This window comes from Sceloporus undulatus, chromosome 4, assembly GCF_019175285.1.
Source record: "Sceloporus undulatus isolate JIND9_A2432 ecotype Alabama chromosome 4, SceUnd_v1.1, whole genome shotgun sequence".
Lineage (NCBI taxonomy): Eukaryota > Metazoa > Chordata > Lepidosauria > Squamata > Phrynosomatidae > Sceloporus > Sceloporus undulatus.
In genome coordinates, this window is record NC_056525.1 from 224,095,948 (window position 1) to 224,119,950 (window position 24,003).

The 24,003-nt window shown below is 41.0% G+C and overlaps 2 protein-coding genes across 5 annotated transcripts in view; both read right to left on the minus strand.

Annotated features, from left to right (window-relative positions):
• The window catches only part of DPYS (dihydropyrimidinase), a 52,635-nt gene extending 50,102 nt beyond the window's left edge, over positions 1–2,533 (minus strand). Inside the window, exon 1 of one of the 3 annotated variants that reach the window (XM_042462980.1) lies at positions 2,078–2,533. In XM_042462980.1, the coding sequence (XP_042318914.1) occupies positions 2,078–2,326 (249 nt within the window). In that variant the 5' untranslated portion in view covers positions 2,327–2,533. The remainder of the gene's footprint in view (positions 1–2,077) is intronic. The other 2 variants (XM_042462978.1, XM_042462979.1) reach the window with 2 other exon arrangements.
• A 3,613-nt stretch (positions 2,534–6,146) lies between these two features.
• Positions 6,147–24,003, minus strand: part of LRP12 (LDL receptor related protein 12) — a 44,985-nt gene continuing 27,128 nt past the window's right edge. For both annotated transcript variants that reach the window (XM_042462977.1, XM_042462976.1), the window contains 5 exons: positions 21,654–21,789; positions 20,559–20,761; positions 17,012–18,110; positions 14,761–14,893; positions 6,147–8,737 (listed from right to left, as the gene is read on the minus strand). In XM_042462977.1, coding sequence (XP_042318911.1) covers positions 7,877–8,737; positions 14,761–14,893; positions 17,012–18,110; positions 20,559–20,761; positions 21,654–21,789 — 2,432 coding nt within the window. In that variant the 3' untranslated portion in view covers positions 6,147–7,876. The remainder of the gene's footprint in view (positions 8,738–14,760; positions 14,894–17,011; positions 18,111–20,558; positions 20,762–21,653; positions 21,790–24,003) is intronic.

Here is a 24,003-nt window from a genome sequence, read left to right on the forward strand (position 1 = left end):
GAAAACATAATAAGAAAAGCCAATTAGAATCAGAAAAGGAGGAGTTAAGATAGGAAGAAGGAACATATTCGAATGACACAAATATTAGCAGAAGAAACACTGAGGAATTGGAACAGTTACTAAGGAAAGTCAAGATGAAAGTGCAAAGACAGGTCTGATGACCCAAAGAATACACAAATTCAATCTAGCAACAAGGAAACTGAATAGTTAAAGAATTCTCATACTTAGAATCAAAATTGACCAGATGGAGACTGCAGTCAAGAATAAAAAGACTAGGATGAGAAGGGCTGCTATGAAAGACTGGAAAGATACAAAGAGCAAAGACATCAACTGAGCACTAAAGTGAGATCTCGCCACTGTATTCCCAATTACCATGTACGGATGTGAGAGCTGGATAGTGAAGGAAGCAGACAGAAAACACTCATGGAAACGTGGTGCTGGAGAGAGTACAGTGGGTCCTCGCCTTACGCGGGGGGATCCGTTCGATCCCTCTGAGTAAGGCGAATTCGCCTATGCTCGAGCCCCATTGGAAACAATGGGCTCGGGTGCGGTGGCGTGCGGGGCGCAACAGGGCTCGCGCCCATTCAATTGAATGGGAACGCCCCCCTTCTCCCCACGCGCGCCGGCGGCTTTGAGCGCCTATGCTCAAAGCCGCCTATAAAAAGGCAGCGTATGGCGAGGCGCGACTGTACTTAGGATACCATGGGCAGCCAAGAAGACAAACAAATGGGTTCTTGAACAGATCAGACCAAGGCTCTCCTTGGAAGAAAGATGATCAAGTTGAGACTATTGTACTTTGGCCACACAATGAGAAGGCATGGATCACTAGAAAAAACAATAATGCTAGGAAAGGTAGAGGGTAGACGAAAGAGGGCTAGACCACAAACCAAATGGATAGACTCAATCAGGGGGTTATAGGCAAGGGCTTGCAGGATCTGGGCAAGGCAGTGGAGGATAGGGATTCTTGGAGATATCTCATCCACAGGATTGCCATGAGTAGGGACCGACTTAAGATGTGATTCATGCAAAGAAAGAAGAGGAGCCGTTTGAAGCAGCCTTCCAGGAGGAAGAAATGCCAAATTCATTCAGCTGCATAACAGGGAAGAAAAGAACACAATTCTCCACTTTCAGACACTTGACTTCTATGGAAATATAAGAGGGCAGCTATAACAACAAAGCAGCAGACAAGACTGGTACCCAGAGCTCACTTACATTTTGGAACAGAGCTTAAGGTGCGTTTATTCCTCCAAGGGGGAAAGGACAGCAAATGTGTTAGGCAATGGTCGCTTGAGGACACCATGCAAATGCTGAAAGGGGTTTCCCCTTAAACTCAGCATAATGGACAAATGGGAGGAATAATTTAAATGTAGATTAGGTCAAGGGTTTCTTGCTAGCAAAATACAATTTTAAACATTGGTCTTGTTCAGAGCTCTGTAAGTACAGTGGAGTTTTGCTCTCTGCTGGGGTTTGGTTCCAGCCAGGACCACCTCCCCCCTGTGGATGCCAAAATCCATGGATGCTGATGTCCCATTAAATATACAAAGCCATAGTAAAACCATGTCTCTGATATAAAGTGGCAAAATCAACCTTTCCTTTTGAGAATTTAAAAATAAATTGTTTTTAAGCTGTGGATGGTTAAAACCATGGATAAAGCATCAGTGGATATGGAGGGCTAACAGTATATCGCAAGACAGCAAGGCATTATATTTTGATTTATAACTGTTTTAATCCTTAAAATTGCTTGGGTTTTTTTTAAGTTTTATATTTACGCATTTCAATATTTTTGAATTGCTTTGAAATTGTATTGTTTTATACTTGTTCACCCTTTGTTGGAGGATGGCGGGATATAAGAAAATAATAATAATAATAACAACAACAACAATAATAATTTTGTGGGAAAGAAGTTCATTAGAAAAGTATGGTTGACATAATAATAATAACAACAACAACAACAACAACAACAACTGGGTCTCTGGTGCCACAACCAACTCCCATCCCTAGAATTCCAGAGCCTTGAGCCAAAGCAGTTAAAGCGGTCTCAAACCGGATTAATTCCCCTGTGTGGCTGCAAGGTTACCTTGGTCCCTTGGAAGAAGTCGTCCTTGGACTGGGTGCCCATGAAGGGGAACTGGAGGTGGGTGTGGGGGTCGATCCCTCCAGGGAGGACCAGGAGGCCGCTGGCATCGATCACCTGGAGGCCCCCGAGAGAGGGAGGCTGGAGATGGGGCCCCACTGCCTGCACCACTCCGTCCTCCAGGTAGACATCGGCCACCTGCGAGGACTCGGCGTTCACCACCCTCCCGCCTCGGATCAGGATCTTCTGCATGGTGGACTGGAAGCCCTCGATCCCCCCTTGAAACTTCAGAGCAGCTCTGTCCTGGATGCCTTTCCCAGCAGCAGGGCTCCTGGGTCCCAGCCTTTGAAGGACCCCTTCCCCCTGGATCTGCCCCCAAACACTGGCCACTCCCAAGGGATGGAGGAGGAGGAGGAGGCACCTGGGGAAGATTGACCCTGTCCCTTCCCTCCTGCCCTTTTCCCTGCAGGCATTCATCCATCAGGCTTGGCCTCACTTTCCCAGCCCTGGCTCCCTGCGGGGGCAGCATCTCTGGGGCGGGAGTTTGTTGTCCCTGTCGCTCTCTCTCAGCCTCAGGGGAGGCAATGGCAAACCTCCTCTGGACAAATCTGGCCAAGGAAGCCCCAGGACACAGGGTCGCCCTAAGGCTGAAGGCACACAACAAGGAGTTCCTTGAGCAAGAGGAGTTCCGGTGCCCCGCAGCCAGATTTCCCTGGCATCATGGACTCATGGCAATGAAAGTGGGGTCAAACCGGATTATTTCTGCAGTGAGGAAGCAGTCCCTTTGCAAGAAGCTTCACAAGGCTCAACTCTTTCCAGAAGGAAAAGATGGTGGGGGGACGAGCGTTCTTAAGACAACGGGGGAATTAAGGGGCAACTCAAGCTACTTCCTTGGCATTAGAGCAGAAGCCTTCCTGTGTTCTCTCTGCGTAAATAATGGCTTCTTTTTTTTTCTGATGGCAATACCTCGATTTCCCCAAAAGCATCCTGCCCTCTCCTCCACAAGCCAAAGTACCTCTTAGTAGCAAAGCACAGCAAAGACTATAGCTCCCAAACTTCTGCCCTGTGTTAGCATTGCTCAAGGGACTGTTGTTAGGTGCCTTCTAGTTATGGCAACCTTAAAGAGACCCTACCATGAGGTTTTCTTGGCAAGGTTTGTTCAGAGGGGATTTGCCTTTGCCTTCCTCTGAGGCTGAGAGAGTGTGACTGGCCCAAGGTCACCCACTGGGTTTCCAAGGCTGAGCAGGGATTTGAACCCTGATCTCTGGAGTCCTCCCCCAACACTAAGGCCACTACACACCAGCTGTCTAACTAGGACTGCATAAATGATAGGAATGCAATCCTGCAGTTGTCCCTCCGCATTTGCAGCTTTGACTTTTGCAGTTTTGATTAATAAGTTCTCTCTAGGAATCTCTGGGTCCTCAAGCACAACTCTGCCAGAGGTTGACCATAGAGTTGTGCTGGAGAACCTACAAGATCCTGGGGGGGGACTCTTCTCTAGGAATCTGTAGATCCTCCAGCATGATTCTACAATCAACTTCTGGCAGATGTTGACCATAGTGTTGCAATGGAAGACTGGGAGATTCCAACAGGTAAAAAAAGAATCGTGTTTTCTTATTTGAATTTTTTTCCAGATTCTTGGGGGTCCTTCCCCCTCAACCCCAGCAAACCACTGTAGTGTGTTTTTTGGGACATAGACTTCATCAGCTCCCAAACTTCTGCTTTGTATGAGCAAATCAAGCCTGAACTCTTCCCTAGAAGCCAAAATGATGAAACGGAGTCTATTGTACTTTGTCACAACATGAGACGCCATGACTCATGAAAAAAGACACTAATGCTTGACAAAGTAGGAGGTACAGTAGTAGGAAAAGAGGCTGTTTTCTAAAAACAACTGAGGTCATGAATTACTCACCATTTTATGATAAATTACCCTTAAACTGGCTTAGTTCAAGGGAATTCAAAGACCTTTTAAATGGGAGCTTATCTGGTTTCTGAGACAAAACTAACACAAACCCCAGGCTTTAAATGAGATGGGCATTTTGTCTTTGTTTTTGGACATACAATATTTTATCATTTGTTTAGTTTATCTTTAGTTTAAGAAGTAAAGCAAAGGTGATGTCCTACACTGCCGCCCCTGAAAACCCCAAAACCCTCCACCCCCCCCCCCAGTTTTTGGAGATATGTTTTCCCACCACAAATGGTTAAAAAAAATCATTGGCTTATCTCCCCACTGTTCACACGTGCCTTAAAGTTGTGGGTCAGCTTGTAGCAACCTCAGGAATTTCACAAGGTTTTCATAAGCTAGGAATCATCAGAGATGGATTTGCCAGTTCCTTCTCCGAAATATATTTTACAGCACCTGGTCTCCATTGGTGATCCCTCATCCAAGAACTAACCAGGGCCCTCCCTAAACACCCTGAACCTCCAACCCCCCTCAAGTTCCCAAATACCCTTAGTTAGGAGATGATATAACCAAAACTAAAGACAAATCTCTATTTTAAGTTAAGCTTTAGAAACTGAATTAAAAATACCATTATATGCATCCAATATGTGCTCCAATCATACTTAAAATCTGAATAATTCTTCAATACTTTACATCAAATTACAACAGAATCATGAAGTTGCACTACCATTTTTGGGAACATTAGACCATGGCCTAAATCTCTACATAATTATGGTAAGTAATACTTTCCCTTCAAATTCACTGAGTTTATGCCATTCCTGCTCTCTCTAGAATACCAAACCTTAAACATAACATCTGAATAAGCAGGGTTGATCTGTGGAAATCCATTTAGTAGTGGCTCTGGGCACATGTACAGGAGAGAAATCATTAGATCCAAGTGTATTAAGCCATAACTTACCTGCTTCAAGCACATTTCAGCTCTGCTGGTTTCCATTAATTTTGCTTTTTTGAAGCAAAAAATAAAAATAAAATAAAAAATGACATCCAACATGTTGCAGTTCATTTTGTAAATCTGGTATGACCTTTCTTTGTGGTGTACTTTGCTTCCTGGGAGGAATTGAGCAGTTTCTTTGTAGGCAAATTCAAATTCTTTCATATATTCTTCCAAATTTTGAAATTACTGTTCTTTATGCCAGAAACAATCTCCTGCCCCCGCCACTTAATTACAAATTGCTTGTGTTTATCAAGAAGTTGCTCTATACCAAAGTGGACAGCTCTTCAAAATGGGGCAATTTTAATCTTATAAAATTCAATCCAGCTCACCCAAAAAAGGAAATGGGAAAAGTCCTCTTCTACTTTTTAACCCCTCTCTTTGTCCCAGTAGTGTGGGGAAATCTGTTTTAAAGGTGGCTTATTTATTTCAAATCCCTTTCTTCACACTATCTTTAAAATCCGGAAAGCACAGCAAAAAAATCTTATGCCTACCTGATTATCTCTCATCTCTTTTCTTAATCATCATTTGTGTGTGTGTGGTGACAAAGGTCATAATTCTGAATTTGAAACAGCAAGGATTATATTGATTCCAGGATCTATGTTGCCTCTCAACTAAAACTTGGGGAATAAACTGAGATGCAGCTTGGTGATATTTCTTCCATCTGGTTTCAGATATTTCAGGCTGAACATCTTTCAGCACAAAAGCAGATACAGAATCAAGAAGAGATGACTGGGAAAATGTGTAAATCTATGCTCTGCCTATAATGACCCTCCAATTTTAATCTGCAAAGAAAATGTTTGCTGCCATTATCAAACGTTAATAAATATGGATGTAATGTACGAAAAATTCTGATGCGCTATACCCAATTCATATTTAGATGTCAAGGGAGTTCTTCTGGAGGACCTACCTCAGGCTACTACGCCATATAAAGAAGCTATATTCACTGTATTGGCAAGTAATCAATGCAACTGATAGCTTGATATTCATATATTCCCTTATTTTTAAGGGGAAATGTGCCAAAAAAGTCCCAAAACATGCTTCATTACCAAAATATCTCACTTTTCAGCTTGTATGAAAAAAACATCCTTCTGTTTGATTTTATACCATGTTTTCTACTTGTGTTTTTTTAAAACACAAAAATAGAAAACAATAGACTTTCATCTTTAAAAAGTATCTCAAATACATAATATTTTTTTAATTTGATACATCTTAAAACATTGTCAATTTTTCTGACAGCATAACACAACAAGAAACTCACAAGACTTTAAACATGCTTTAAAATGACATTCAGCAATGTATGTAAAATTTAATAAATAGCATAGTCACACACAAATACTTTTTTCATACTAAATCATTAAGCCTACACAGACTGGCAAAGAATAAATATAACAGAAACTGACAAAGTTTACTTTATCAAATGATGGATTTCTTGATATCATCAAATAGTAACAACAACCAGCAGCTGGTCACTAAACTGGAAACTATGAATGTTTTCTCCCCTCTGCTGGTATCTTTTGAATCAATAGCATGATATAATAAAAATAAAAACCTTGAAATATACCCAATTTTCTTTCTTTCTTTTAAAGCACAAACTGATGCCAGGTAAACCAGCTTTTAAATACAATGAATAAATAGGAAATTAGTAAAGCAAATTCAATTGCAGCAACAAACAACAGAAAAAAACAAGAATCCAAGAACAGAGCTGTGGAATTATTATACTTATATATTTTCATTGCTGTATTAGAGAATAGTATTTAAAGTGATAGTGCCTGTGCACTAAGCTCTTTAGAGACCTTAACATAATTTTAGTGCAAATCCCTTTAGACCAAAGAAATTTAAACCCCATTAGGGAAAAGATCTATTAGCAGGTGGAACATATTTTCTAGAGTTACACGTACCTATTTCAGTTTTTAAAAAACACACATTATATACAAGACTCAAATGCATATTTTAACTGCTTCAAATATCTATCTTCAAAGATAGATGAAAAATTACTTTGAATTTTTACATCTTATTTGGTTGTACATACTAGACCAACTTATTAAAGTCAATGTTATAAAAGCTACAAAAGATTTTTTGCCATCTTTTTATCTAAGTTAAATCCTGTTTGAATAAAAGGAAAAAAATACATAGTGTACTGAAGAAAATCTCCCCTCTGAAAAAAGTTCACCATGATGACATTCAGTAATTAGTCAAAATATTTAAACCACAAAAGGCAACAAAAAGAATAAGTTTAGCTAGAATCAGGTTTTAGTATACTCAGTTAAAATTATAATGGCAATAGTATACTGGATGTGATTTCAAAAAGGAATAAATATTTTGTACAAAAGTAGCCCGACAACCTGGAATTGAATGATAGGCAGCCAAAATTGGTTAAACAGACATGTTTCTGTTGTGAATTACACCTTCATGTTGAACTATCTGAAAATGAGGACCACTTCCCATGTTACCATATCCCACTTTGATCCTTAAAATATGGTAGGAATTAGCTACAGATGCATGTCTCTGCAATGCTTAAAATGTAAATCTTCAGGTGAGCCAAGCTCATGAAGCTCACTTGTTGCTTACATATTTTGCAAATCACAAAGACACACCTGCATTTGCTATCCTTCCATAGGCTTTAGTAATGCTAAGAAAAAAGCAGTTGTGGGAAAACCCCTCAGAAAGTGATCACTGAAGAATAACCAAACTACAGATATAAATTATATATGCAGACTTGGGAAAACTTTTAAGTTCCCTGTATGACAAAGATTTAATCAGCCATGCACAATAAAATGTTTAAGTCACATGATTTGCCCTGGATTCTTTTTGAAACAAAAAAGCTATTTCCCCCTTAATTATGAAGTACAAAAACATCACCAATATTGCTCCAACTTGCATACATTTCCATCCATTCAATCAATACTTAACAAAGCAGCAAAGCCTCATCATCACTAGTTTCATTTTTTAGGGTTGCTTCTAAGCAAGTGTCAGGTATCTGGGCAGTGTGTACTATCCCACAACGCTCACAGGGGCCATCTCGATTACATGACCGTATTCCATTATGTGATGCACTGTAAGGCTGTCTAAGCCCTTGTCCTTGGTCTGAGGTGAGATCAAGTAGAGGTCTTGAACAGTCATTCACATCCAAGTCTGATGCTACATCAGAAACTGGTATTAGCATTTCAACATCATCATCTTCATCTCTTCCTCCACTTATCCCATTATCAAGCTGTCTCAAAGGACTCTGGTTCTGATTTGCTGGACCTGACCTCCCTAAAGTGAACCGTACCCAACGTAAGCCTTGAGTCATACGACTCAGTGCATTTGAGAACTGATGGCGCCCTGGACTGGAAATTGGAGGGTCTACACTTGTTGCTTCTCTTCCATTGTCTGTATTACTGCTAGTGTTTTGAACTGAAGACGTTCCACAGACTACTGTTGCTTCTACTGCTGTTGTAGGAGGGACCTTCTGAGGCAAAGTAGCAGCAACGCCACCTACAGCACCTGCTGTGTCTCTTCGTTCAGTTTCTGTATCTGTGTCATCAGACTCCACTGAAAAGAGGCTTCGGTGAGAGCCATTTCTTTCAGTTTCTCTGTTACTATTCTGATTGGCAATATCATCTCCATCTGATGAAACCAGTGCCAGTGATCCTGAATGACGAGATCTTGCAAAATTAAAGATTCGGTTCCAGATATTACTTGACCGGCCAGCAATTGGAAGCCTAATTGAGGTAAATCCAAGTTGAGACCGCACTGCCAGTCTTAAATTTTCTAAAACTGAGGCCTGCAAAAATAAAAAGACAGGTTAAGTGAAATATTACTGATTTTAAAAGTCACAATTAAAAAGAATGTAGAACGGCTTCTATTTCATTTCAGGAGAGTATGTGTCTCATGGTGTTTGCTTATACATAATGTCTGTTTTCTTCTGAAAGACACCTGAGTCTATGGATCAGGTAGAATTCAAACCCTGGTTTCTTGAGAGTCCTAGTCCAACACACAAGACAACTAAACAATGCTGGCTCTCATTTCTCTAAATTTCTTATATAAGATAGAATTTTTTTTCAATGAGGAGTTGCAATCCACAATGATTGACCTAAATAGAAAAATAACGTTAAACTGTTAGTTTGTTGGAGTTGTTAAATACTAAGGTCAGTAGATACTAAAAAGTCATATGATATTCAAAAGTTTGGAACAGTCCCAGTGCTACAACCAGGGACTTTTTCAGAAAGATGTTAAGAGCCACCATGTGGTTTTAAGTCTTAAAAGTAATATCTAACCGACTGATTGCTGTGCCATTCAGAGTAAGACAAAAAGACATAAAAAGTTGTCAACAGACAATCTGATACTAAAAGAGAAAGGGGAGGAGGCACAGAGATAGTTGTCTGCACCAATATTATGTAGTGTTCAATGCATTTCAAGAATATCTCTTATTAGAGGATTGTTAGAATGGTTACAGAAAAGTATTTACAAGCAATTATTTGCATATTTCACATGAAATCAAGAATTTCTCACGATAAAAGAGATATTTTTGAAATACAGCATCTTCCCACTGATGGTCAAGCAATCCTTGAAATTTAGAATATGTATTACAGCAGCTTTATAATTTTTCAGTTGCTAGTCTAGGCTCTCTCTAGGTGTTCAGTCAAGGGTAAACTGGATCTGGAAGCCTCTTGTTAATATATTTGCAGTGCCAGTACCTTTAAATCCCAAAGAAAGAGTTTGTTACTTTAGCCACCTTTTAAAAGCCCCAAGAGAGTGAAAAAAGCCAGAAAACTAAGGGGTGAAAGAGACTGGCCAAGTGAAGTGGATTTTGTCTGCTTTGGAGGCATGCCGATTAAACGAAACACACCACCAAAACGTCAAAAAGCTGCACCAAAGCCGTGCTCCAGTCCTTAGGCCCAGAGCAAAAAGGAGCTGGGACAAGATATATACTGTATAGGTGGGGTACAGGGGGAAGTCAAGCAAATGGTACTCAGTGGATCCATGCACTCACTTACTGGATTCAAAATATATAAAAAAGTTTCACATACAAGGAACAGAACAGTTATTGAAATAGGTAGTGTAGGCTTTTTCAGTAAGGAGAAGAGCTTTCATGTGCCAAGTACTCAGTCATCTAGATACTTAGTAAATGGTGGAATTTTGAGAATCCAAAATATTTTTTCCTCACAAAGCACACGGAAGCTTGGTGCAATAAACTAAGTCCTTGAAATTTATTTCAGAGGATTTTACAAATCAAAGACTTAACGTTTGGACCAAATACAGCTTGCCCTTGGTATTCTTTGGGGTATGGTTCCAGAAACTCCTGTGGATACCAAAATCTGTGACTGCTCCAGTCCAATTAAATACAATAGTACAGTAAAATGATGTCCCTTGTATAAAACTGTAAAATCAAAGTTTGCTTTTTGAAACTGATTATTTTTAAAAAAGGAAATAATAGTGCAGGAATTAATATACAGAATACAGTCAAATCACAATTTATGTCACCGTCATTTATGATATTTCAAATCTATGAGAGTAGCCAGAGCAGGGAAGATAAGAGTGAAAGGAAAGGGCATGTGGGAAAAGGAGGTGAAAGGCAGGACCACTGGCCAACAATAGAAAGAAGGAAGCTAAGAGGGGAAGAAAGAGAAGGGCAAGAACCACAGAAGCGAGAACCACTCTCAAACAGGAGAGAGCTGAAAATGGGGCTGAAGGAACAAATATGAGGATGCAGAAGTAAGAGTGGAGAGAAAAGGAGGAAACAAATCTAGTTGGCCCTCTGTATCCATGGATTCAAGTATCCACAGCTTGAAAATATTAAATAACAAAACATATAAATTCCAAATAGCAAATCTTAATTTTACCATTTTATAAAAGGAAGATATAAGGAATATATTTTCTTCTCAGAAAAGGCAAAGGGTGCTCAACCTGAGGATAATTGAGCAGAGGACAGAATAGGGGAATTTCAGCACAAAATAAGTAAAGAGATAGTACAGGAATACCTGTTTAACCTAAATGAATTTAAGTCTCCAGGACCAGATGAGCTAGAGGGTATTAAAAGAACTGGCAAATGTAATATCGGAGCCACTGGCAATAATCTTTGAGAACTCCTGGAGAACAGGAGAAGTCCCAGCAGACTGGAGGAAGGCAAACGTTGTCCCTATCTTCAAAAAGGGGAAGAAAGAGTATCCAAACAATTATCGTCCAGTTAGTCTGACATCAATACCAGGAAAGATTCTGGAGCAGATCATTAAACAGAGGGTCTGTGAACATCTAGAAGGCAATGCCATAATCACAAAAAGTCAACAGGGGTTTCAGAGAAACAAGTCATGCCAGACAAATCTGATTTCTTTCTTTGATAAAATTACCAGCTTGTTAGATGAAGGGAACGCTGTGGATATAGTATATCTTGATTTCAGTAAGGCCTTTGACAAGGTTTCCCATGACATTCTTGCAAACAAGCTTGTAAAATGTGGGCTAGACAAGGTAACTGTTACGTGGATTTGTAATTGGTTGACCGGACAAACACAAAGGGTGCTCAACAATGGCACCTTTTCCTCCCGGAGAGAAGTGACCAGTGGGGTCCCACAGGGCTCTGTCCTGGGCCCAGTGCTATTCAACATCTTTATCAATGACTTGGAGGAAAAAATTGGGGGAATACTTATCAAATTTGCAGATGACACCAAATTAGGAGGAATAGCTAATACTCCAGAGGACAGGATCAAAATTCAAAATGACCTGAATAGACTAGTAAGCTGGGCCACAGCTAACAAAATGAACTTCAATAGGGAGAAATGTAAGGTACTGCACTTAGGGCGAAAAAATGAAATGCACAGATATAGGATGGGGGACACCTGGCTTAAGGAGACAACATGTGAAAGGGATCTAGGAGTCCAAGTAGACCACAAGTTGAACATGAGTCAACAGTGTGATGTGGCAGCTAACAAGGCCAATGCGATTTTAGGCTGCATCAATAGAAGTATAGTGTCTAGATCAAGGGAAGTAATAGTGCCACTATATTCCGCTCTGGTCAGGCTCCACCTGGAATATTGTGTCCAGTTCTGGGCGCCACAGTTCAAAAAGGACGTTGAGAAGCTGGAGCGTGTCCAGAGGAGGGCGACTAAGATGGTGAAGGGTCCGGAAACCAAGCCCTATGAGGAACGCCTTAGGGAGCTGGGTATGTTTAGCCTAGAGAAAAGAAGGTTAAGAGGTAATATGATAGCCCTGTTTAAATATTTGAAGGGATGTCATATTGAGGAGGGAGCATGCTTGTTTTCTGCTGCTCCAGAGACTAGGACCCGGAACAATGGATGCAAGCTGCAGGAAAAGAGATTCCACCTCAACATTAGGAGGAACTTCCTGACAGTAAGGGCTGTTCGACAGTGGAACACACTTCCTCGGAGTGCAGTGGAGTCTCCCTCCTTGGTGGTCTTCAAACGGAGGCTGGATGGCCATCTGTCGGGGATACTTTGATCTGGATTTCCTGCATGGCAGGGGGTTGGACTGGATGGCCCTTGCGGTCTCTTCCAGCTCTATGATTCTATGAATACCAATTTCCTATGCCACTCTACTTAATAGGACTTGAGAAGTCATGGATTTTGGTATCCACACGAGGTGCTGGAACCAAACCCTAGCAGATACCAAGGATCCACTGTATGAGATAGGTAGGAGGAAGAGCAAAAAAAGGAGTTAAGAAGGAGCGATGGCTAGGAATGGAAATAATGATGGGGGCAGGAGGTAGGAGGGCAGCGAATGCTGAGATGGAAGGAGGATAATGGGGCAGAAATTGAGGACAGGAGATGCCAGAATAAAGACATGGGAGTCAGAGCCAAGAAGGAAATTGAGGGGAGCAGTGAGGGTGAACTGCAAGATGGAGGAGCCTGGGATGGTTGAGAAGCAAAGGGAAGGCAAGCCTCTGAGAAGGGCAGGGTAGTTAAAGAGCAAGTGGACAAGAGCAGAGGAAAGGGTAGAGAGAGGAATGTTGGAGGAATGAAATCACTGGGGTGTTTAGTGTTGCAGCCTCTTCTGAGTCTGCTGGAGAGTATCAGCATATTTCTCTAGCCTGGATAAGGGGAGCTCTGATATTTCATGCTGTAAAACTGGTGGTGGGTTGAGTAAAATTGCTAACTTTGTGGCTACTTCCACTTCATTGAAAAACATCCCCTTGGCATCCAGTGGTTCCCAAAAGAATAAGCTCTTTCCATTTACATCAGCCTCAATTTACATCAAAGCCCTAGGAATGCAACCCTGATTAAATTGAGACCTACTGGTAGTTAAATTCCTTAGCAGTACAATTTACATGCAAGAACCAGAGAAAAATATGCACAACTGTGTGTGTACTTAGCTGCCCTGAGGTCCTGGAACCAAACCCCAGCAGATACCAAGGGTCCACTGCTACACACATCTGAGCAATTTTATCAATAGTGTTCACATCAAGAATGCCTCACTAGGTTTTACTATATAATCTACCCTACATGTTTATAATGACCTAACCCCCAGTTCTTTTTACCCTAGGGAATTTTGGAAAAGTGAGGGGCATCTGAGAGAATTCACAGCATCCTCACAGAAAGTACAAATTGCACTGTTTCTAGAGTAAATACAGCACTTCAGTTGATACAGAACTGCAGCTAGTTTGAACATCATATAATTAAGACGCCTATAATGTGGCCAGGGCAACACATCACCTAATTTAATTATTTTATCTGAATTTTAAAAGACACATGATTAAGAAATAAAATTCCTTTAACAGATGGGACAGTTTTAGGCAACATTGAGGTTAATTATTCTATTCACTTAGTGTGCTCTTTTAAATTTTTCCAGAATGGTAAAGTATTCATAATTTATCAGTTCTGTACATTGCTTTCCAATCATGATGGTGCTCAAAGTGGTTCACAATAATAACTTTAAAAAAATGACTGAAAGCTACAAATCAGTAATTACAAACTAGCAGACAACATAATGATACAAATTTGTTCATTAAAATCAAGAGAGTGACGACTTAAGAACTGGATAAGGTTTCCCACCTTTCAAGGCATGGAATGTACCAACATGACTTTAAAGGACAAGTGAGCCCTCACTGTAAGTGCCATCATTCAAATATGTCTGGTTTCCACCAATGATAATCTAAACTTCCTATCTGACACAAATGGAACAGAACCTGGAGAACAGATTGGAGTAGCTTTTATGGGAGGATATGTACTTTAAGATCTTTAGAGCCATGTATGGATTTTAGAAAGGTGAAACTGGCTCCTTGAACCAAGTAGACTAGCAACCAGTGCAATACTTCTAGCAGAACCCTCTTTGTATTAAATAAAATGGCAGTCACATCTTGCACCACAAAGCGTTACACTTCTTCAAGTAACTATGTAATATTCTCATGCAACAGAATTTCCTCAGAATGTATTGTAATTGCACTGCCAAAATCCATAGAAAATCATGGCCTCAATATGCATGGATCTGCAGGTGCAATGAAAATCGATTGGGCAACCAAAGACATTGCTTCAGTAAATTGACAATGAAGACCTTTTTTGAACACTAGCTCGGTTGGTGAGGTGGGGTGGTGTGTAATAGGCCAAATGCAAAGGCATGAAAGTCTAGTGATTTCTCACTAGTGGCTTAAAGGGAAGCACCCATTACATGTGACTTAAAAATGTGGGGCAAGAACTGGACATACTGGCTAGGGCTGCTAGGAGCTGCAGTTCAATATCTGCAGGGATGCAGAATTCTCATCTCGATTTAAGTTTAGAGACTTCTGCTGTGGAAAGGAACTGGTACAGCTCAGGTAACTGCCTCAGAGCATCCAATGTGAATTAACATGAAAGCTTTTACCTGATTCGGTGAACAAACAGGGAAATCTTCAACTGGTGGAATTAAGCCCTGAGCAATCAACTGTCCATAAGAAGGAGGAGCTTCTCTTCTTAATAACTCAGCTTCAACCCTTGACAGCTGTGTCTCAAACGATCTATTCAAAAATTAATAAGAGGTTATATGGCATCCATATAACACCATTACATTTTTAATATTTGCATTTTCTTCTTGTTTCCCCATATCAAGCTGTATTCTGTCTAGGGCAGTGACTGTCCTCTTGTAACCTAAAGCATCAAGTATACCAGTGATTCCCAAATTGGGCAGTATGCTTTCCTGGGGGTTGTGGAAAAAAAATGAGGGGGGCAGTGAGGGAAAAGGGAGTGGCATAGGTGCCTTCATTCAAAGTACTGACATTTAGAAAGACAAGAAGAACCATTGGCTTTTAGGAACATGGTGGAGATCAGTGGTACTAGGAGTGCATGTGGTTCTGCACTAGATAATATCCCAGAAGAGGGGTGACACCAAGTGGGCCCTCCTTCCACTGCAGAGTGACATGGGCTCCATGTACCCCATCCTGAGTTGACTGCAGTGGCACCAGAATCCTCATGAGGCGGCTGGTGCTGCCACAGCCAAGGAAAGGACTGGGTGCACCTTGACAGATTTTGCTGTGGCAGTGCTCATAAGGCCAGCGCCACCACAATGAAGGAAAGGGCTAAGCCTGCCCTTTTGGCTGCCCCTTGACAGCCCCCTCTCCTTCCCCACACCGGGTGACACCAGGAATGGGGACACCACTGGTGGAGATGAGGAATTGGAGCATATTGCAGCAGAGCAAAGTGGTGGCAAAAAGAAGTTTTCACATTTGGGACCCTGAGAAGAGGCAGCAGAAGAAATAATGGCCTGTTACAGACTGCCAAAATAAAGCTGCTTCGGGTCTCTTTGGAGGTATGCTTTTTAAATGATGCATGGGTCCTAAGAGTCCGGAGGTCGCGCCAAAGCCACACTCCATTCCTAAGCACCAGAGTGCAGCTTTGGTGCAACTTCCGGATTCTTAGGATGCATGCATCAATTAAATAGCATACCTCCAAAGAGACCCGAAGCAGCTTTATTTTGGAAGTCTGTAACAGGCCAATGTTTGTGTGGGAGGGGCATGACTTGAGGCTGTGGGAAGACCTTTGTCTCTCTCAGATTGAGAGTCTTTCCTTGCCAGTGAGAAGCTTCTCCTTTTGCACCCAGTCACCTATGGAGCAGCAACCAAACAGCTGGTCAAATAGCGAACAAGAAGTCTCTCGTTGCATCGGCCTTTGCCACAAGGCTGGCATGGGTGAGGGGCTTCTTGGTTGCTGCTCAGCTAGCTGTTTGATTGCTACCCCCAAGGTGACCAGCTTCCTGGCACTGCTCCCTTTGCTTGGGCACTGCTTTCTTTGCACCTAGTCACCCTGGGAACAGCAACCAAACAACAGGCCTTCCTTTCGCTGCAAGGCTAACACAGGAAAGGGGCTTCTTGGTTGCTGCTTTACCAACTGCTTGAATGATGCACAAACAGTAGACCCAATATCAAGAAATGGGTGTTAGAGAGGTGCTAGGGATGTCACCCAAGAGGAAAGGGGGAAGTAGCCCCAAAAGTTTGAGGATCACTGATTTATACTAATAGTGACTATTACTATCAAAAAACTTCTATATAATTTTACAGGAGCACTCAAATTTACACAACATTTTCTGCATGTGTCTCTGCATGTGCCTATAGTTCAGTATCCAAGTACAGTGCGACTGCGTTATATGCTCAATTCAGAACTGCATTTTATGCAGTGAATTAAAAGCTTTCTCCCCAGATCAATTTGTTCACCATCTGCAATATTGTAGGTTGTTCAATTTGTGGTTCAAAAATTAGAAATTAGACTTCTTCATCTTAAAATGTAATGCTACTTATGTAGGGGTGTATGAATGTTAATCAAATATTTTCTAAGGGTGCGCAGCACATAAAAGGTTGGAAACCACTGCTTTACAGAACAGTGGGGTAGAGAAAAGCCAATCAATTTCACAGAGATGATAAGACTACTTGGAAGGCATTTTAAGTCTCCATTAATGGGCATTCGGTCATATTGCTTCATGGAAACTTTCTTAATAAACTGGTTTGACTACAGAGGTAAATATGTAGGATTAACCAGTAAGAATGGTCACCCATTGCCATAGCTCTGGAATATAGTATTTTTAGGTAAATAAAAAATAAAATAATAAAAAACTAGCAGATTAGATTTTATAACAGGATATTTACCTTCTTTCAAACATTCTCAATGAATACAGCTTACATGTACAACCCAATGCAATGACAAGGAGCAGCCCACAAATAAGGCTTCCAATAACAGCAGCAGTTATTACTCTTGTTGGCACAATCACTGGGCAATTCTCTTCATCGCTACCATCACCACAATCATCCTGTGAATCACAAACCCAGCTTTCAAAGACACATCGATTGTTTTTGCAGTGGAAGTTTCCTGGCTGGCAAAAGAAACAATTCTTTTCATCTGAACCATTGGGGCAATGGTTTTGGTAGTTGCAGCGGTCAGAACGTGGATAGCAAGCACCATTCCGAGAACAAGGAAACTCATCCTTCTGGCACATGGTGCAGTTGGTTTCATCCCTTCCATTTGGACAATGCCAGTAGCCATCACAGCGCTGCTGCTCTGTATAACAGCCCCAGTTTCCACCACATGGAATTTCCCATGGCAGGCAGAAGCCGTCTACTTGATATGTAGCATTGAATCCTCTCGCAGCATTAACCTTGTCGGCACAAAAATGCACTCTGATTTGACCAGAAGAAGAAACAACTGTAAGAGGGGCATGAGAATCAAAAGCAGTTAAAACACGCAACAGTTTGCGTGGATTCTCTTCTAATCCATCATATATTTTGACATAATCCCCATAACCTGTACCATCAAGTTTAAAGTCAGTGAAACGCAAAATAACTTTACGGTGGTCCCCAGTGTCTATCAGCCAAGTGCAATTGCTCCCTGGAGGATAAAAGTCTGGATAGTTAGGAGAATTAAAAGTACCATAAAAATACTTTAGCAGCTGCCCACATGTTGGCACACCACAGTCTATTTCATCTCCCAAGTCAAGGCAGTCAAGGTTTCCATCACATTTTGAGGATTCTGGAATGCAAGTGTAAACATTGAAACGAGAAAGACACTGGAACTGGTTGTATCCACATGGCTGGAAGGAAGCAGCAGTTGGAGGACTAGCTTTTACACAGATTTCTTCATCAGAGTTGTCTCCACATTCATCCATGTCATTACATTTCCAAGATTCTGGAATACATTTCCCGTTAGCACAATGAAACTGGTTACAGTCGCAGCTTGTTTCACTGGATTTCCCTAAAAAAATACAATTAAGAGATTAAGCTTGATTTTCCTTTGTTTAGTTTGTTGCTCTATGTGGGGACTTACGAGAGCACTTAAAGAGAATTCTTAAGTTGGAGCTAGTGCAAAATGAAATAGCTAGTTTGCTGACCAGAATACCATGTAGACTCCTAGTAATATCCATCTTAAAAGAAATGCACTGGTTGCCAGTGTGCTTCTAGTCCGAAATCAAAGTATCTGTCTTAATCATTAAACTGAAAATGTCTTGGAACCTCAAACAAGTGTGGAATAGACAGCAGGGCAGGACACCTGCCTAGCCAATCACAACCCCAAGAATGGCTATCTGTCAGATAGAGAAGGGTGCAGATAAAGGTAGGGATGAGAAAATTGTGAGATGGCCTTAGGATAAGGGCGGGGGGCGGGGACAGAAATAGAGAATCGAGTAGCTGGAAGATGACATTCATCTCTTCCATGCTGCAGTAATAAGGCAGTTTAGAGTCATAGAGATGTTTAGAATCATAGAAGAGACTACAAGGGCCATCCAGTCCAACCCCCTGCCATGCAGGAACTCACAATCAAAGTACCCTCGACAAATAGTCATCCAATCTCTCTTTAAAGACCTCCAAAGAAGGAGACTCCATCACTCTCTGAGGCAGTGTGTTCCACTGTTGAACAGCTCTTAGTCTGACACCACTAAGGTTCCATCCTGTGGAATCCTGGGATTTGTAGTCTGGTGAGGTATTAAGCCTGGTCTGAGAGGTCTGGTGCCTTACCAAACTACAAATTCTGTAGGATAGAGTCATGGCAGTTAAAGTGATGTCAAATTGCTTTACTTCTGTAGTGTGGATACACATACTGTTGGATGAATGAGTTGGGAGCTATGCTTTTAAAAAGAGGGAGGAGATGGTAGTGAAGTATCTGAGAGGACATGTTTTAGGTAGGTACACGTTGTCACACTGAAATTAAGACCAGCATACACGCTTGATGTTGTGAAGAAAGTTTTTACTGAATAAACCTTTTGTGGCTCGTACCATTTTACATTTCTGCCTGACTGTCATTCAACTGAGGGTTGAAAGGAAAACCCAAACACATAGTAGAACGCAATTGCTGGTATATTAGCCCCCAAAACATAAAAACAAGGCATATTTTAAAGATGGCCTAAATACCCTAAAGCAGGGGTAGGCAACCTGTGGCCCGCGGGCCGGATCCGGCCCAGCGAACAGGGCCTGGGTTGGCCCCAGCCCAGTCCTGCGCAGATTGCCGCCGGGGCCTTTTGGGAGGCCATTGTCTATGAAGCCTCAGAACATGAATTTATATTAACTTTTTTAAAAAAATCAGCAATTTTTTTGCGTGTCCTCCTTTTTTTAAAAAAGTGTCCTCCATTTGAAAATTTTGTCCTCCATTTGTCCCGGTTTATTTATATTTGATTTTTTTTTTTAAAAAAAATGTTTAATTATTTATTTTGGCTTCGGCCCCCAGTTGTCTGAGGGACAGCAACCCGGCCCCCAGCTCAAAGAGGTTGCCTACCCCTGCCCTAAAGGCTAACAAGATCCTGTCTGATCTTGGAAGCTAGGCAAAGCAAGTCCTAGTTAGTGCTTTGGTGGAAAACAGACAATGAACCACAAGTGCAGTAGGCTATATTTCAGAGGAAGGAACTGGGAAAACTACTCTGGCTAATAAAACTCTTATAAATTTCATGAGGTTGCCTTACATCAACAGACAACCTGAAGGTGTGCACACACACAAAAAAAAAAAAAAAAGAGGGAAAAGGTAGGTGGCAAAAATCTAGGTTTAGTATTTGTGTGAGATCAACCCAATAAAGGTGATGCATTGCAAAGGGCCTTTCCCCAAAAACATAGGGGGCCTTCTTTGCTGTGTTGCCCCCTTAGTAGTCTCACTGGTGCTGATGCTGGTTTCTTTGCAGTGTCAAGGGAAAATATGTTTTTTTATTGTAGCCCCTGGGGCATATTTCACCTTTCAAATACAGTTGCCCCTCTGTTTTCACGGACTTGGAATCCGCGTCCCTCACCCATTCATGGATTTTCCATTTTCGCGGTTGGGTCTGGAATGGATCCCTCACAAAAACAATGTTTTTAACTATTTTAACTTTCTAAGCCATTTTAAACACTAACTTGTTGCTCTATTGTGATAGACACCACATTGTGGAACAGGTCCCTAATTGTATACAGGCCATGAACCTTCCAACTTCAAAACTTTGTATGCTTCTGAAAAAGAGGGTGAGTAAGAAAAGGCTGTAATGGGGAAGTAAGCAAAAAAAGGATTATTACAGATTTTAGTGAATGTATATATAGATACCGAAAAAACCTGATTGAAGGTAGCAGGGGATACAGTGCTGACTTCAATATCTACCTAATATATGTCACTTCATAAGACATTGACTGATGACTGACCTTATTGAGTAAGACCAATGGCAACAGTTACAAGTCTACTTTTGAAGCTTACCAGCAAAATAAGTCAATCTGAATCCTTTCCGTGATATACTATCATCTGAATGAAATCTGATCCAAACATGGTCCTGTGAAGATATATATGGAGATGGAATAGAAGACCCGCATACTCTGTAGTTTTCCATATTCTTGTAGGCCCCAATTGTTAAAGCATCTAAACTGCATCGTCGTGATCCTTGAACATCGAAATCTTGAAAACTAAAAACAAACAAACATGTTATTGTATCTTCTAATGTTAAAACATCAACAGGATTTGGCAAATGACCATTAACAATACAAGGTTCTCTGATGAATTTATGACATAAGACTCAAGAAGGCTTAACGAAGCATCTTTTTTTGCAATTTCTTGAGGACCATAGTTTTCACATCTACAAACCTTATCTTAATTTTTAAGTTTACATTTGTTAAACAAAACCACCCCAAAATTTAACAGTTTTAAATCCAGAATTGGGAGTGGGGACATGAACTTCCCTATGTACCCTAAAAAACTACTCCAGAGCACAGAAGGCAGAAGGGAGGAAATTGAGAGGTGAAACAGATGGTCCCAATGGGGTGGCTTGGAGCCACCCCATTAAGGTGGATTGGGGCTACAGCAAACAGACGTGTGGTCCCATTCCAGCCAGTTTCTGCCCCAAATAGGAGCGGAAAAAACACCTTTTAGTTGGGGTGGAAAAAAGCTGTCCCTTTGCCTCTGCAGCCAGTTTTTCACCTGCTCCTGGGTGTGTGGTGTCCAAATACCACGCCCCCAAGTTGCCCGGAAGTTGTCCGGCATGTAATCGCCGGCATGACATCTGGGTGACTTGGGGGCATGGAGCATATAAACACCATGACTTCATGCTGGCTTGAAGCCGGCTGAAGCAGCCTGAGTGAAGAAAATTCCTTTGAAAGCCCAGCACAATATTGGCTTTAGGATACTGGTTGAATTTATATGCTGTTGTGATTTAGATCTTTAATTCATTGCCAAGAGAATGCAACTTAAGCACAATTCATGAAAACATCCACAAGCTGCTCAGTAAGGAAAAAGGAAGCAATTTTATACTATTATTTAGATTTTCTGTAATTGATTGATAAAGTACAACATTCACGTTACCTTATTGTTATAATCTCCCCAGGATTTGCTCGGATGTACCAGCTACAGTTCAGTCTGACAGGATATTCAAGTGGCCAGCCTGGGCTTGTGATTATCCCACTTGGGCCTCTGATTTGTTCTGGAATATCTCCACAAGCTGAAAAATATGTAAATGGATACTATTATGTAGGTTCAGCAGAACAAGTTTTAGGACTGTGTCTAATAGTGGTTATGACAGAAGACATCTACAAGCAGAATGAAGCTGGTGATTGTCAATGATTCACTCTCCCCTCTGGACAGCCCAATCTATACACACCCAATCTGCTCAAGAGGGTTGAGGGTCTTTTCAAGGAGGATCTGAGTTGTGTGCAATGGGCTGCAAGAAGAGGGAACAAATCTGACTGACTGCTCTTGAATACAACCCAAAATTCTTTACTGATTCATTTGGGGTGTTACACAAATGAAGATGCAAAACACTGCTATGATAAAATGCAAATTAATAAAACTATTCATCAAAACTGTGGATGGTTATAAACCAGGGGTAGGCAACCTGCGGCCCGCAGGCCGGATGCGGCCCGGCGAGGCCTTGGGACTGGCCCCAGCCCAGTCCTGCCACTGATTGCCGCCGGGGCCTTTGGCCTCTCACACGCAGGGGCAATTGTCTATAGAAGCCTCAGAAACATGCATTTATATTAACATTTTTTAAAAAATCAGCAAATTTTTTCGCGTGTCCTCCACTTTTTTAAAAAAAGTGTCCACCATTTGAAAATTTTGTCCTACATTTGTCCCAGTTTATTTATTTATTTAAAATTTTTTAAAAATATTTAATTATTTTTTTTTTGGCTTCGGCCCCCCAGAGGGACAGCAACCCGGCCCCCGGCTCAAAAAGTTTGCCTACCCCTGTTATAAACAGTTGGGTCATGTGGCAGAATAAGTTATATCAGTACTAAAGTGTCTATTCTACAAAATCAAAAGAAAAAATGTCATGAAAGTACATTAATCAAATCCGCAGGTGTTTCATTCATTTCTTCTAAACAAAATTAGAATGCAGACAGTAAATTGATAGTTGTATTATTTATTTTTATTTATTTATGGTATTTATACCCTGCCCTTCAGCCCTAAAGGCTATGAAGAGTAGAAAACAATATGGGTGACATTTAGTCTTGCTAAGTGAACCAAATGAATGTACACTGGTACCTCGGGATACAAAATACCCAGGTTACGAAATTTCCGGGATACGAAAAAATCCCATTGGAAATCATTGTTCCGGGTTACGAATGTTTTTCGGGTTACGAAAAAATTTTTTGGTGCTTTTCGGCGCTTTTTCGCACGAAACGCGGCTTTTCCCCATTAGCGCCTATGGCAATTCGGCTTACGAAGGCTTTTCGGGTTACGAAAGCGGCCGCGGAACGAATTAATTTCGTAACCCGAGGGAGCAGTGTATCAGAAGCACTTTCCAAATAGTAGAACAAATATTAACTTTTTCGTATATCACAGAAAATGCAGGGAAACGCGCTAGAGTAAAATGGAAAATTTTGACAGATGATTGGGAAAGAGGGGGCTGTGCACTCCCAAATCTCAAACTATATTATTTTGCTGCATGTTTATGTTGGTTAGAGAATTGGATTTCCTTAACTAATGATAAAATGCTGAATTTAGAAAGCTGTGACTTGAGATATGGTTTACATGCTTATTTATGGTTTGGAAAAAGTAATGAAAACAGAGAGTTTGGACATCATTTTATTAGAAGGTCCCTGTTATGGGTATGGAACCGAATTAAAAAAATGTACTATGTTAAATTGCCTTATTGGGTATCTCCCCAAGAAGCTTTCTATAATAGGACTAAGGTTACTTCGACAGAATGGTTAAAATATGGAGATTTATTAGATATGAATAATAAAAGGGTATTGATCATGAAAACCAGGGAACAATTAAGTTCATCGGGATTTGAGATTGATTGGTATTTGTATTTCCAATTATGTAGTGGATTTAAAACTGACTCAGATAAAATGGGTTTTACTACTGTGAAGAACGTATTGGATAACATTGTTGAAGATAAAAAAGGGAAACATCTGTCAAAGTATTATAAATCTCTTAAAGAAAGGGACTTAGAGAATGAGATCATAAAACACTCAATGATAAGATGGGCTCAAGAGGTGGGGAGCCCTATCAAATTGGAAGACTGGGAAAAATCCTGGAGGGTAACAAAAAAATTTACCGCCTGTCAAAATTATAAGGAAAATTATATGAAGATGCTATTCAGGTGGTATATGACTCCTACCAAGATCAATAAGATTTATAAAACAGGATGTGTTAAATGTTGGAAATGTGGGGTTAAAGAAGGCACTTTCTTTCATATATGGTGGGCTTG